The 16,535-nt window shown below is 37.6% G+C and overlaps 1 protein-coding gene across 5 annotated transcripts in view; it reads right to left on the bottom strand.

Annotated features, from left to right (window-relative positions):
* Nucleotides 1–5,931: 5,931 nt before the first annotated feature.
* Nucleotides 5,932–16,535, bottom strand: part of MGAT4C (MGAT4 family member C) — a 426,992-nt gene continuing 416,388 nt past the window's right edge. For all 5 annotated transcript variants that reach the window (XM_052774722.1, XM_052774723.1, XM_052774726.1 and 2 more), the window contains 2 exons: nt 14,207–14,354; nt 5,932–12,330 (listed from right to left, as the gene is read on the bottom strand). In XM_052774722.1, coding sequence (XP_052630682.1) covers nt 11,174–12,330; nt 14,207–14,354 — 1,305 coding nt within the window. In that variant the 3' untranslated portion in view covers nt 5,932–11,173. The remainder of the gene's footprint in view (nt 12,331–14,206; nt 14,355–16,535) is intronic.

Below are 16,535 nucleotides of genomic sequence, written 5' to 3'. Positions count from 1 at the left end.
CTCTCTTTGATTCATTGACTCACTGGGTACTCATACCAGCACAGTGCAGGGAGGTGGTGGAAAGACAGGAACAGAAGTGGAACAGGACCACAAACCCCTATTTTCAGCTTAGGAAAAATGGTGGTAATTGATTTTAATTACATTTTGCATAACTCTGAATAGGATTTCTTAAAAAACATCAATACAAACAGTGTTTTGTTTTCATGGCTATTGTCTCAAAGTGCCATCACTAAGACACTAAGTTTAATGATTACAGATAATTTCCAAATCAGGATGTGATCAAAGAGCTGTTGAAATGAAGGCATACACTTCTTTTAATTTCAGCGGTCTTTGGATTAAGTTTGAAATATTTAAAATTATAGAATATTTTGGGAGCACTAGAAACACCTGAGTAATCCTTTGCTTTGTTACTGACTGTCCCCTTCTTGCATCTGATTCCTTTTCAGCGGCTGTGGAGTTGCTACCTACAGGCTCAAGGAGTAGTTTAAGCTAAAGTCATTTCTCTGCTTTGCCTGTTTAGATGTAAGCCACTGAGCTACCCTACAAGCTCACTACCAAAGCATGGCAGAGCATTCCAAAGGAAAAATGCTTTTCAGTAGCAGTGCTCTGGAAATTTAGCCCCACTTCTTTCTGTATCTTTTCTTTTGTAGTAGTAAAAAAGAAAATACAAGCTCAATTTACCAGATGAACTGTTTCTTACAAATAGTTCCCATTCTGATAAAAAAAAGAAAAAGACAACCTCCAAAGAGAAGCTGTTAGCATGTATTCATCTGGATTCCAGTACAGCTGAAAAAAAAAAAAAACCCACAAAAAAACACCTTGGGTTCATAACAGACAGTGATTGTTTAGACACAAGAGAAAACTAAAAAAAGCAGCCAAGGGAAAAAAAAAAAGGTGCATTAGCACTTAGGAATATGTTGCAAATAGCAGTCTGAGTGCCAAAAACTCTGTTCTGAGGTGCCATATGGGAGAAAAGATCTGTTTTCCAACAAAAGGGATAAAAAATGAACAGTTCTCCTGAAGGCTATAAACATTTTTCCTAATTGTTTCTTTGTGTCTCTCACATTTTTGTCTGAAAACTTCAGTGAATTGAAGCAAACAGGGAGAACAGAAACAATTCCTGATTGTGAAATTTTATGTCATTAAAGACCAGAACCTGAAAACTGGGTCTATTAACGCAAGTGTAGTGAAGGCAGTTAAGCTACTGAGTGCAGCATTTTAGAAGTGTGGGACAGGCAGGAGAAGCTCTCATAAGAGTCTTAGTAGATGTACACCCCATTTATGAAATTATGAATTTTGCCCTTTGGAATAAAGATTCTTTTGGAAGAAAGGTGCTTTTCTATACTCCATACTGAGATGAGGAAGGAGGAAGGAGGCTCTGTTCCAGGTTCCTGAGATTCAAAGGTTCGAATTCTTGGGAAATCTGCTTTAGCACTTGCTTTTGTGAGAAAGAAGGGAATTTAAGTCTCTGGTTTCTTACTCTGAGTTAAACTAAAGATCCTGTTCCCCTTAAAAGGCATTTGAGGCTATTTTAATCATCTCAGTCTATTTAATTACAGCATTAAATTGAAGAAAATAAAATAAAGAAGGAAAAAAAATAGGTATAGCTTTTGTTTTTCAACCAGTACTGGAAGTAGTTATTTGCACCAGGGTAATTCAGATAAGCATCTGGCCCACAAACTGTCCTGGCACAGACAAAGGTTTGTTTTCATTTTTAGGAACTAGGAATTTTTCCAAGACGTCCTGACTACTGGGAGCAGAGTGTCTGACCAAAGTATGCTCACCAGATGGTAGATGTTTCCATGTGGGTAAATATTAAAAAGTTCTAAATCTATACAAACTGGGAAGGAAGGGTGGGAAAGGTTTGCTGTTGTTTTTCAATTTTATTTGCCTCTGCAACTAATAAATGTGAGAGAAAAAAAAACAACCAAAAGAAAGCTAAATTTAATGGAAAAAAAGAAATGTCTCCTGATTTGTTACTGGGTCTGACCTATTGTTAATGACTAATTTGGGAAACTTTAGAGTTAAAAGCTTTTTATTTTCCTTTTCTTTCCTTACTATTTTTATTACTTTGCTATTCAAAAACTTGCTGCACTAAAATGTGATAGCTCCACAAATAACAGCAAGAAGGATTGTTTTGTGTAGGGAAGGAAATGTGAAAAAAAAAGAAAAAAAAGCCAGTTTTAAGGGCCAGCTGAAGGCTTTGTACAACCAGCTCCCCGCCAGCCACTATTGCCTGGTGGGGCAGGAGCAGAAGGCAGCGTGGGGCAACGCCGCTGGCACGCCAGGTGCCCAGCCTGCCAGAATATTTAAAATCCTGATGAAAGTCGGTTTGCCCAAAGACGTTGCATTGAGCAGTGGCTTTGCTGAGCTCTTCTCTTCCACCGGCTCCACTGTTGGGGCTGTAACTTTAAGCAAAGTGAGGGGAATACAACAAAAGTTGGCGAATGGGAAGGTTTTAAACCACTGTAGCTGTCAGCTGGCTGGCTGCGCGTCAGGGCCGATGGTGCGGTAACGCGCGCCCAGGGATTCTTCTAGGTGATGTAGCGTGCCAAGTTTGGCTCCAGTAGCCAATCTCAGCAGGAGTAGACACCTCTCTAACTTAAACATCTGCATAAATGTTTGCTGGTTTAGTAATTTATCCCAGATTTAATACCATGTAGGCAGCTAGAGGGTATATCTGCACAGCACGGTGTAGTTCGACCGGAAAGCAAGCTGGCTTACATGACAGAAGATTTATAGCTGAAGTGGCATAGCAAAGTAGTGCGAAGTTAACAGAAAAGTTCCCACTAAGTGCGGTGAGCTTTAGATCACGTATCCACAGAGGCACATGAAATGGAAGAAATGTCACAGGGAAAAGGCAGGGCAGCAGGAGAAAATGTTCTTTAGCTTTCTTTGTACTGAACTTGAAATATCTAAGACAGCTTCTAGCTCTCTCATGCTCCCCTCTCTACCAGAAACCTATTGCTTACAATGCCTTTCTGTTTATTTGTTTTTTTCACTGTGTGTATGCCTGCAGTGAAAGAAGGAGTAGCAAAATCTGAGTATGAAGAACATGATGACAAAAATAGGCGGTGTAGAAACACGATCCTTTTTTCCCCCTCCGCTCCTCAGAAAATCTATCTCTATGAAAATAAATAAATAAAAACAACTACTAGCCACTAATTATCAAAACAAGGAGACATATTGACCAGAACTTTACAATATTTTCTTCTTTAGGACAGCGGAAGATGCTGTTCAATCTTTAATAAGCATAAAAAGATAAAAGTTCACTGAACTAAATGCATACTAACCTGATGGGGATCTGACTTAATTTTCTGGAGGTGATGGAAATACATGATACAAAGAAACTGCGTTTCATGAAGCGGAACTGGAGAAACGTGATGCCTTGCTGCTGGCAGAAAAAATGAAAGTTTGGGAAAGGGAATTTTTCTAATAATATGGTCTTAGTTGTGCATTTTTTTTCTCACAAAGTCCTGAAACAAAGATACTCTAGTGTTTTTTAGAACAGGTAAATGCTTAAATATCATTTTATGGCTTAAATACCTTTTCTCAAGTATGCTATAAGTACAATGGTAGAATCCAGTTTCATACCAGAATACACATGTGGCTCCTAATCCCTTGTTCTAGAATGTTTATGCTAAAGTTATTGAAAATAACAAATATATTTCCTCAGTTTAAAAGAGAAAAAAATAAGCTTTCAAATAGAACAAGCCAAGGGAAATATTTTATCAATAGTTTATGGTCAAGGTAAGTGTATTAATTATAATCAATATTCAGGAAAAGTAACATCTGTTTACAAAATACATGCAACAGCTTGGCAAGAGATATTACCCAAGAGATTATATTCTATGGAATTGGCTTAGTATCAGAAGAAAGAGTGATTAACTGTAGAAAAGTTAATGTCCAAATTATTTCTGGCACACTGCTTTGATCAAAAAATGGTTTCTCTCCTTGGCCAGGGAGCTTAAAGTCTTTGGTGCAGAAGGCAGCTATAGATGTGGGGTTTTGCAACTTTTTTATCAATGCACTTATGTACACACATGCACACACTTAGTTACCTAAAAAGCCTTACCTGACTTTTTGTTTCTTTGTTTTTGTGTGAGGAGCAGTTAACACAAACACGCTTGAGCAAATATTTTATCTCCTTGGAGGGAATATATTGCATATCTCATTTTGAATGCTTAAAAAAAATAACGGGTCTTTGAAAAAATTTGCTGGCTCTGTTGTGTCATTTATTCCCCAAATGTAAGAGTTTCTGCGTAAACTAAAACTAACCCTTTCCAAAAGAAAAATACGAGTGTGCCGATGGGAGTGAGTTGAGGTATCAAGAAGAAGGAGGACCACATGGTGATTTTAATATACAATTTTGAGGGAGAGAAGGGAGGAAACATACGGAAGAAATTGTGTCTTTGAAAGGCAGCAGACAACCACTAGAGAGAAGACCTGTTTGGGGCTTTTTTTTTTTTCTTCCTTGAAAGACACTATTCAGCTTTGGGAAGGAGAGAAACCTGGCTCACTTTGCAAATGCAAAACCAGAGTGCTGCCAGGAACCATTTGCAGGAGTGATTAACAAAACCAGTTTGCTTTATGAGATTTTCATGGAGGTAAAAAGGTATGCATATAATTTTGACACAATCAAATAGTGCATCCTTAGAGTTATACAGCAAAAAAGAATTAGCACTTCTGCCTTAAAAGGGTGTCTCATTATAGCATGCTTATTGTCTTCTCAGCAGATGTGGCATTTAAATATAGTGAGCAATGGCCAAATGAAGGAAGTAATTCTGGGAAATAAATGACAGTAACAGTCCCAGTTTCCTGAACAAAGGTGAAAGTGGTTTGGCAATATTTACCCAAGATGATGTTCATTTATTCAGTATTGAAATTAAAGAGAGAGGGAGGGAATGCCTGTATGTGCTGGTGAAAGTGTAACATGAAATTAGAATAGACTCTACAGTTGCAGATGAACTGAAATATCCCAAGTGGCATCAGCGCAAAGCAAGGGACTTTCAGTAGCAGCAAATGTTGGTGTAAGGGTTTAACTTATGCCTTAAGAGCTCTGCTCTTAGTGGTGCAAGGTATACTAAGGAAAAAAAGCCAGAACATTTTAAATTGTAGCTCTAGACTTCAGTTTGAGCAGGAACTCTAAATCCAGGTTATCAGAACTAGGTGAACATACATTTGAGAAAGCAAAGTATACAATAACTCATTGTGAAATTGCCTTTAAAGTGTGCTTTTTCCCCTTGGGTTATATGCACTTTTGGCCCAAGTTAAACAAATGAAAATGTGGTATCTACAGTCAAGAGAAAACTGAATAGTACTGTGGTTAAAGAGAAGGGCATTAAGCCAAAGGGTCTTTTCATATCTTACATTTATTTCCAAAAATATTACAGGTACTGTAGCAAGGATAGTAACTGCTTCTTGTTACATTCCCCCCAACCCCACCCCGCCTCTGGTAGACATAAGTATTCCAGTGCTGCAGTACAGCAGGCTGGACAGGCGGCCAGTCTTGTTCTTTGTGTACCACATCAGTGTGCATGCCCAAGGCAATGCTTTTGAAAGCTGAATCTATTATTTTTATTAAGACAGCAAAAAAGAGCAGTTCGAGGGGCCATCACGGGCTCCCTTTTGCTGTAAAAGGGTTAATACAATGATGATACTCTGACAAACAACCACCTCTAAATGTTAAGTTAGTTTAAGTGCAATCATACAGCAGAAATATACACACATAATATTTATTTAACCTTTTCTTGCCATCATGGTGTTTTCGTCTTTTCTACTTAAATTGCCAGGATAGATGAAGCCTGATCACAAAGAAACCTTTGAATCTGGTTTTAAAAACTAGAAGTAGGTCTTTTGCATAGCAATTATTTTTTTTCCTGGTAATGCCTTTTTTAATGTCTTTGCTCAATGCAGTTATCTAGGAAGAAAACCCACTCTAATAACACCGAGAGAGCCCAAGAAACTGAACACTGTGCTTGTGCTGGATTTCAAAAAATGGTACGTTGTCTGTTAAGAAACGGGATCATTTCATGAAGTACAAACACAGTACCTCTGAGAGTGAGAACTCACAGCCTGAGATTTCCATGGCTGCCAGGCAGGTTTTCCTGAACTGGCAAAAGCAAAACAAATGTTAATGAGTAAATAGGAAGAAAGAGGGAAGGCAGCTATTTAACCAGCTGAACGGAGGAAATGAGCATCAGCTTTTGATGTTCAGCTTTACTCATTAAATGTGAAACTCTTACATAAGCCCAGCAAAGGGCTGGCAAAGGGTTTAATTAGCAATATAACCCTACTTAAAGTACTTTCAAGTTCTACGTGGAATTTTAAGAGCCTTTTTACAACTGTCAGGACAAAGTGGAATTTTATTTGAGAATTTGTAGTAGGTATTATGTCAGTTGAAAAACGTCTAGAAATGTGGCTGAAAAATAGACTAGTATCTGCCCAGATGCCAATTCAATTTTATGCCAATTTAACAACAAACTACTATTATGGAGATGTTATTGTAATTAATCTTTCTCTGTAGTTAATTTCATTGTTAAACTAACATGTAATAAATAATGCTTTAGATTCAAGGTGGAGATTCATATTCCTTATTTTAAAGCCGAACAAATTATCTTCATTGAAATTGCAAGATAATATTTATGAAGAAGATACTGAACATGCCTGCTGTGAAAAGTGGTGCTGCTGATAGGAAATTATCTGTAAAGGTTTATATGTATCATATGTTTTTGTCTAGATTTATACCTATTATGTGTAATCATGCAAAAGAAACAGATCTCCTCTATCCCTGATTATCTAGGAAATGAACGTTCAGGCCAAACCCCTTGCATAGCCTCCCACCGTAGTCAGTAGAGAGAAACACATCTTAGACAACCATTGTATGCTGAGATGACCCTGGACGTGCTCCTCTTTCTCTCCATTTACAGCAGAAGCAGCAATCGAGCCTTCGTCTACATCCCTGACTGTGCTGTTAAAGGGCATGAATGCCTAGATGTCACAGAATGTATTTGCTGTGACAAAACTAGTAAAAGAGGCAAGAACTTGAAAAATGCCATCCAGAGATACCAAAATTCATCTGTTTGGAGACTTTTCATTTCAGCCTTCCTGGATGGCTAAAACTAAAATGGAGAAGATAAGACAAGTATTTGTGTATATCAAAAAAATAGTTATTTTACAAAAAATCAACATTTTAAGTCTTTTGTGATATATAGGTCAATCCTGCTTCCACAAAAAGGAGTAGAAATTTTGTAGTTTTCATGTCCAAGGACTAAGCAGAGAAGAACAAGGATTAAGCCCCCCGTTTTTCTTTATCTGACAAGTTGATGGAGTGGTGGAGACACTTCAATTCATTTGTCTTTGTATATAGAATATGACATCAAAATCACTTAATTTGTTTTCAATATAATACATCTGAATTTTCCACCTGTGTTTTGCAAAACACTATACTGTACCATTTGAGGATACAACACTGCTTGAGCTCATGATACATGATCTGCCTTACTACTCATAATTTAATACTTATTGATACGTAGCCTAACAGAACTGCAAATTTAACATGAGAGTAGTAAGAACTATCATTTCCATCAGAATCTCTGAAATGCTTCACAATGAAAGCTGATTGCATCTGCAGTTTTTAAGATGGTTAACCATAGCTTTTTTTTCCTTTAATAGTTTTCCAGATGAAATATTTTCTAAGGTGTTATAGTTTGCTCTTTATTTAACTTTTGATAATCCAATAATGAACAAGTTCCCCATTTCCCTTTATAAAAGCAAAACCATTACTGTCTAACACAAGAGAATACTGAGAAGAGAGTAAAACAGAGCATCATGTTTGAACATTGATCTAAAAATAACACATTCATATAGCACCTTAGTGAATTATCTTCATCATAGTACATATAGTAAATATGCTAAAACTGTTTTGCCTGAAAGTTACTGCTTCTGGTTTTGTTTATTCTGCACTAAACTAAGGGCTCAGTTCTTCTTTTAATTCACAGTGAGTAGTATTTCACTCCCCCCAAATTCTCTATGTCAGAGAGATTACACTATGTGAAGAAAGGTAGATGACAAACTGGCTTTTAGTTAAGAAAAGAAAAAAAGGCCCAAGGACATTATACAATGAGGAATCCCAAACAGTGCCAGTAGGACCAATACATGTATGTTAGTGAAGAACAGATCCCTCAGTGTGCAGACCACAGTGTAATATTTTCAGTATTGGCATTTCGGTATGAAAATACTGATGTTCAGTCCACAAATGAACGCAGGAAATATACACATCAACAGAACCAACTGTATACACCAATGAATGGAGCTTTGTGATGCTACTAATCTTTTGCTTCATCAGTGAAAAAAATAAAATTCAAAGTTTGAGAAGTATTAGTGAACATATCCATGTCTGATTAAATATTTCCCCTTCAGAAGGCAATCACTTTTCTTAGCACATGAAGAAAAAAATGTATCTTCAAATACATCTTTCTGAAATCTGTCTGAAAACCAGTTTTTGGTGGTGTTTTGTTTCCTTTTTTTTTCAAAATTTGGCAACCTTTTTCATGTGAATGAGTTGGATAAAATATGCATTCTGTGAAGGAGGAGCTGGGACCCGTGTACTAAGGTGAGTCTCAAAACACTAGCTTATAGAACTGCATACTTGCCTCTCCTGGAATAAATGTATTGTTAATTATTTTTTCCAAATCAACTCAAATTCAACAAGAAGGGTGGTGCATGCCTCTCATTCCCAGCACATACCACTATCCACTCCCAAGGAAAGCTTTTTTTGAGGGCATTCACTTGGCATTGTGGGTTTGACCCTCTCAGTCTGGTAACAGCCAGATGAGAGTTCTCACTGCTAAGCCATGATATTGAAGATGAGATTCATTACTACTGTTGTTTTAAAAATGAAAGCAGTTTTGTTCGGCTCCTAATTAAAAAATACCATTGAAATTACTTCAGGCTTATGTTGAGAGCATTTAATTTGTACTAGCCATTCATATTGTGCGTGGTTTTGATTACAAGAACATTTTAAACCTTGGGATTGAGTATATTTTCCATTCCAATTTAGAAGATTGGTTTGGACATACTGCATTTCTGAATAAAAGTAAAGGTAATGTTCCTGTTTAACATAGGTATGTTGATTTTGGCACTAATAGTTAATGATCAAGGAAAGGAAAAATAGAAGAATGACAGTTCATTAAAAAAAACTGGTGTTGATTAATGACTAATTATCAACTAATTATTTGGTGGTCATGGAAGATCACTGTTAAAAAGCAAGTCCTTCATAAGTATTTATAATCATTTGAGATTAGCATGTATTTTTCATTTTAAAAAAAAGTTATTTTCCTTTTCAGATTGAACATGTATGCCACTTTTAATCTATTTTACTGAAGATATGTAGATGAAGAACAGAGGTTTTGGTGTGTATTAAAGAACAAAGAAACAAAGACTTTCTTTGAGAAAAGGATGCTTTTCTGAATTATGTAGAAGCATATACCAGAAGATTTATTTTAAAATGTACCTTACCTCTGTATTGGGGGATTTGCCAAACCTGGACCTGAATTTATCAGGATTTATGAACCAGGAAAAGCAATTCCATTGCTGTTTTGTGTAGATTTTTGAATAATTTACCTCTCTGAAATAGCCATGTTAGGTTTGGATGTGTTGAGTACAGTAGTTAGTTCACTCTTGGTCAGTGCAGGCTTTCTTGAAATTTAATCCTTGCCTTCCAGGTTTCACTAAAACCCATACATGCAGTTAGATGATAACCACAGTATTCAGGAGACTGACAATACAGTGTTCATCTGTGTCACACTTGATACTCATGGATTTCTTAGTGTGTCTACTTGAGAGAGGCTGGAGATTCTGCTAATGCAAATGTATGCATATAGTATAAATCATACAGCTCTACAGCCTCCCTGTGTGTTGCACTAAAAGTCTAGAGTTGACACTGAAGTCATGAGGACTGAGGGTACTTTCCTGCTTATTGGCTAAAGCTAGGCAAAATAAGCTTACAAGGAATAACCAGAGGCAGTGGGAAGACGTCTACAAAACTAACATGATAATTAGAAAACTGAAGAAAAAAGAAAAACTAATTTAGAAACATTTTAATTTTTCATCGAATCAAGATTCTTCCTTTTGCATCTGCTCTATTGGCTAGAGATCATCTGGGAAAGACTGGTGATTACGTTCACCTCCAATTGATTAACTGGTACACTTTATGTTTGTATCATACATGGACTGGACATGTAGATATGGAAGGCATAACAGTCCTTGGAAAGCATGCTGTAGTATTCAGCTGTGTGCAAACTCATGGGGAGTTCTGCATGTTGTAAAGGAACAGGGAATGTTGAAGCTGAGGTCTGTTAAGATGCCTGTCTTAGAGAACAGTGTTGCCCTTGAGGTGCTTGGGTTTGATAGCGACATCTGTACTCAAGCAGAATGCTTGCTTACTGTGAGGCATTTTGTTCGAATAAGGAGAGTAAATTGGTCCCCTAAGTAATAAAGAATCCAAGTAGTGCTCGTTTCAGTGAAAGGACCCAGGAAAAAGAACAAAGGATATTTGTTGAGACAGAATAACAGATGCAATTATCTATTTTTTACATAGTTGTCATGTCAGATTTATAATTTTACATACATTCCCTTTTGAAAAGAAGTTGCAATGATTAGCCACACTATTTTATTACAGTGCTCAGAATGAAACTGCCAGTTTCAGGACAGATTTCCTTGTCACAACTGCCTTTATAAGAAACACATCACCAACTATTGTACAAACGCATACTACCAAAACATTTTAAATTTATATGTGCGTAAGGTGCAATCCAATTTCTTTTCACAACGTACTGGTCATAGCTTTAAACCTTTTGGTAATTATAGGATGTTCTGTTTTGTTCTGTTTAGTCCAGAAAATCTCTCTTACAGAGAAATGATAATAAAAAAGGGGTTCAAGAGAGGTTCGAGAACTTTGCATTTCCTATAAAATTCAAAAGTGTCAACAAATAAGTGTTTGTATATTGCCTGGCCAAACTAGTAAAAAATAAATTGCTTTGCTTGTTTTGTGATTTCCCCAGATCTTCCGTGTCTCTAGTGAAGAGTTGGAAATGTCAGTTTTTCTGGGGAATGGCACCAGTTGGGACCCAGCTGATTGTATGCACTCTGTACCTTCTCAGGTGGTTTTGCTTTATTGATTTGGCATTTGAGAAGTCCAGACGCTAATGCTCCTAATGATCAGCCATTCTTTTTGACTTTTGGTAACAAGTATTCTCATGCAGTTAATATCAAACAGAACTTTGTGCTCTACATCTGTTATTTCAAAATTCCCATTTTTGAATTCCCCTAGTCTCAAGTAAGTAGTACACTGTCTCCCTTTTTTACTCCCTACAATCTTTTCTCCTACTTCCAGGGCCCCATGATGCAAAATGTCATTTTGCCGGTCTTCAGTTCCAGTGACAACTTTAATTTTATTGATTTTAATGGGCTTTTCAAATACAATCCCATAGAAGTCTCCCGTAGAAGGAGCTTTGCCCCAGAAGTACTCATCAATGCTGCTGTAAGCCTTGCTTGCCTCATAGTTTTCAAATACATTCATGTTGGTGTGCAAGTTTGCAGGTGGGTTGTCAGGGATATCAAAAGATTCCTCTTCAAAATCATCATCCTTTAGCTTGTTTTCAGCTCCTTTGTAAGACGAGTAGTATCCCATGTGCTGGAAAAGAGATGGCTTAAAACGTATCACTTCCTTCTGAGCTAACAGCCCACGAAAGTGGATGAGCAGCCAATCGCAAGGCATTTCTTGGTAGAACATCAACAAAAAATGGGCCAGGCGTGGGAGGTCATGGGAATGGTAAAGCTTTCCAATGTACCCCAGTTTGGAGAATTCCAAAGTCACCCAGTAGGATCCTTCTCGTGAGGTAATTACTTTCTTAACAGCAGTCAAAAAATTCTTTGAGCAGCGAACGTCATCTTCTAACATCACATAGTAGTCAGAAAGATTAGCACAGAAGTTAAGAAGGAAAGCATAATCTACATTTTGTTTGGATCGAAACTTCACACGGTCCTCTGGGTCATTGTAATTTCTCTTGAGGCCATCCAGTACAGGATAATACTCTTCAGGGACGTGAATAACTATTAATCTGCCCGCAATTATGTGATGTGCAAATTTCTGTGAAATATCCTGGACCATCCCTTCACACCAGGCTGAGTCAAAATCTGCCAGCTGCACTACCACTGCGATTTCTTTGAGTTCCTCATAACTTGACTGCTCAAATATGGACTTGATGGTCTCGAGCAAGTAGTTTCCCTTTTTCCGTTTCACAGAGGATAGCCCAATTGTAAGATACCCTGTACAAAAGAGAATTCAAACAAAACCTGAGTATCTGACGTTGGAAACCATTTCGCCACAAAGCTATCCTCCAGAGATGTGCTTATATGAAAGAAACCTTTTGAATGGTGAAGACTGAGAAATTTGGGGTGTCAACTTATGAAGCTGCATGCAACAAAGGACGTTTATTGCCTTTTCATGAAAGAAGAATCATATTGCAAGCAAATAGACATATGGAGACTATTGCATTAAACATTCACTTGTTAACTGCAAGGAATGGCACATAGTGGACAAAAGCCAAAGCAATGTGCACATATGTGCCTGGTAGAGGAAACCACATAGACAATGATAAGGTTGTAAAATCTGTTAAAAGAAAGGGGATTATGAGATATGATACGCACAATATTTTTAAAGCAAGGAACTACGAAATGCAGCACAAAAACGTGAGCTATAAATTGCCAAACTTACCATTTTAAGCACTCTACAAGACTAGTTACACTTATGCGTAACTTTACAGTTTTATGAATGTTGCATGGATAATTTTTTTTCTGCATGTTCATTTTTAACTGAATTTGTCCAATTTTTGCTTGCTAATAGTTCTCCTAACCCTCTTTCAGGACTCATTGAGCATGTTACAGGGAACTCTCTCTCGCAAGATATCATTTAGATATTATTTTAAAGTAGAAGAGAACTTAGTACTACATACCTGTGCTTGTATAAATAATTTTTAATGCTGTTACATCTTTCTAAGGAGAGATGCATCTTAATTATAAGGGAAGAATTTTAATCTCTGCTGGTTTGGAGTTACTGCCATTGCATTTTTTCCAGCAGTCCAAAACAGTTTTTTCAGATATTTGTTAATATATCTCCATTTTTATAACTTCTGATGTAAAAAATGTTAAGACTTTATAATTAACAGGGCATACTTTAGTTGAACCTACCCCAACTTTTCTAAAATACTGCGGTTTGTAAAAGACTGCTCTGATAAAGTGATTCAGAGTTTCCCCTGAGGCTTAAGTCTGCTCAAAACGCAGTTGTACAGTGAAGTACAACCCCCAGAAGCCATTTACGCTGCCTACACAGCCCCAAATTTCTCAAATCTAATTTGAACAAACTTTACTTTATAGCTTTCTATGAAGATCAACAACTCACAGATGATTTTATTTTACCTTCTGTGCTTGGACTTCTGAGCCTTGTTTATGTTGGTGAAATGATTGATTTGGAACCCAAAGGACACCTGTCTAAAAGCTAGGTATGGCCATATTTCACTTCAAGATGAAAGTCTTGAACCCTGCCTGAAGTTAGAATAACTAGATCGTCCATCTGCAGATGGCTGGGAGAAGAATCCTCCTTTACTGTCCCCATAATAGCACAATTCACCTCCCTCATTATCACAGCTAAAGGAACAAGGACATCCATTCACAGCTGCTGGACTGGCAGAACAGGGGACCTGAAGGGTGTAGCTAGGTGATCCCAAGCACACCTTGGATTGGATTTACTGGTTACACAGACAGAGGCTGACAGTACGGTCTCAGAGGGTGTTTGCAGAGCACCACCAGCACCTGCCTTGCTCCCGCTTTCTAAATCATCTCCCTCATGCCTGGGGGGGGATGGACAAAAATCGGCTCACACAGACCATCCAGGGGCTGCCTGCAAGACGACTACAAGTCAGGCATGTGGTCAGAGGGTGACCAGGCTGTCGGGCAGTCGCTGCCAGGGCTGACCGAGCAGCTGCCCAGAACTGCCTATGCAGAGCGAGCGAGCTGTCCCGCTAACTCTCTGAGATCCTCACTGCTTAACTCAGCCCCTCTTGCCTAGAAATACCCCAGGGACTATATGGATTTCACCCATTTTTAAATCACCTCATTTCATAACATTCAGATTGCAGTTACTTACTTTTCCTTGGCAAAGGCGTGCCAGCTAGGTAGCGATAGGAAATGTTTATAGATCCTGAGAAATTAGACAAATCTTTAAAAGTGTGAACATAGCGCTCTGGGTTGAGCTGGTGCGTGGCTGTTTCTCTGATTAATTGCTTGTCCCCTTCCTATTAGTGAGAAAACAAAAAGAATAGGAGAGGGAGAGAGACAGAGAGAAACACATTTGTGAATGCCAGCCAGAGAGGAAACACGGACGGGCAGGTTTCCAAGAATAACATTTTTCAGTGTCAGCTTTCGTGAAAGCATGTAGATGTCACCTCTTTTTTTTTTAAAACCCGTTACTGAATATCATGCATTTTTGGCTACAGAAAATCTACCATAACCCTTCAGATTACGGTAACAGGAAAAGAAAAAAAAATATTTTGGACAAAAACTCTGGAAAGATTGCAAACACTAAATTATTGCCAAAAAATGCTGCAGTATTCAAAATAGGGATAAGAAAGCATCAGTCAGCAACAGATGAGATAATTTTCATAGATGGAGAAGTGGGGGAGATTTTTTGAAAATGTTTTCGGTGATTAAAAAAACCCACCAAAACTGTTGCAAAGGAAAGACAAAACTAGATCCTGGCATCTGGCTCATTTTGCCATTTTTCTGAGTAGCTCCAGCTCAGATTTGTGATAAGAGGAAATGCATGTGATCATCCAGACAGCCAAAGCTTTCTCTGGAGTTGGTGAGCTCTGTTTGGTGGTATAGAAAAAAGGCAAATTTATCACCATCCCTCCTCTTCCTGCCTCCTTCTCCTCTCTCTTTCTTCCAAGAGGCTTCCCTAGCCGTAGTAAAGTCACTCAAGGGAAGGAGCGGCTTCATCAGCAGTGCCCTATCCATAAGCTCACTTGGGTCTCAGGGCTGTTCCTTAGTCCTTAAGAAAAGGGAAAATATCTAACGAGTTGTCGTGTCACGAGACTGAATTTAAAGGTAGGAATGCTTATTTAATTTACATGGCTTGATTCTAGTCTGACAAGAGGCCAGTGTATGAATGAATTCATTTCTTCTGATAGATACAGTACGTTAACACACTAATCTGTCATTAAATGGGAGCATTGTGCAGTGATAGTACTGCTGCTAACAAGAACAAACACAGAAACAGTAAACAGCACTCATATTTAATGGTATAAATGTTCAAAAATGTGTCAAAGATATTTTATAGCACAAAGAAATATTTCTGTAAACTGATCCTAGGTTCATTTTAAGTTCATTATTTTTCTTTCATAGAAGTAGTAAATAATCCACTTCTGAGCTTAGAAGAGGTCTTTGGCAGACATCCAGGGGCACCTACCTGCACTGTTACGCTCTCTTGATCTGCAATGTCTCTCCAGTAATTTCTTTCTACTGCTGCTATGCTACCGTGCATTTGCTCATAAGTTATGAGCGAAAGGTTTATGTTGATCAGATTCCAGATTAAAATGTAACTCAATGGGCTAGGAAAAGAGTGCACCAAAACTTCAGGAGATTTTCCATGAAAACTGTCAAATGGAAAAAAAATGGGCCAGTCCAAAAACTTTCTTTTTTTAAAACCAGCCTTTCTTTAATGTCAAAACATTATGTGTCATTGGTTCCAGAATGGAGCACCAAAATTTGTTGTTTCATAAGAAGGTTTTGGAGTGGAAAACCATTCTGCTGAGGTTTTTCTACATAAAAAGTTTCAAAATATTTAGAAAAAGAGAATGTCAGGACAAAATGTTTTGATTTTAACAAGCAAAATATTTAAACTGACCACAAAAATGTTCTTTTTTTTTTCTCTTTAAGAAATGCCTTTTGTGGCTAACAATCTTCTTTTTTTTTTTTTTAAATTGTTGTTGGTTTCATTCCTTTCTTGAATGAAAAGCAAAATCAAAATATGGATTTTCCAAAAATTTAAAATCTGGTTCTTCTACCTCTGACTACTATGCAGAGGTCAGTGAAGCTGAAGAGCTTGATTAGCTCTCTTTAGCTGTCTTCTCTAATTTTTTCTATGATGGTTCTGGCTTTCATCTGTTAACTAACCTCTAACTTACATTCCAGTGTTTGCTGGAGCTTGGGAGATTCCTGTGGGTGCCGTGGGATGAGGTGCCAGAAGTTCCCCATTCTTTATAGAGATACTCTGCTCTGCTAAGAATGCTGTGTCAGGTCCAATAGTACTATTGTTTCCACAGTGCCCCAAATAATTATTAGTATTCATAGAAGAGTGCAGAAGGCGTGCTTCACTTACAGTTCACCTACAACTCAGAATATGTATAAAAAAATCACTGCATAAATTGTGATATCTGGTTATATTAGTTCACTATGTCTTCAAAATATTTGATCAG

The sequence above is a fragment of the Harpia harpyja genome, chromosome 23, assembly GCF_026419915.1.
Source record: "Harpia harpyja isolate bHarHar1 chromosome 23, bHarHar1 primary haplotype, whole genome shotgun sequence".
NCBI classification, from domain to species: Eukaryota; Metazoa; Chordata; class Aves; order Accipitriformes; family Accipitridae; genus Harpia; species Harpia harpyja.
Note: the sequence above shows the minus strand (reverse complement) of the source record. Positions and strands in the feature narration are given on the sequence as shown.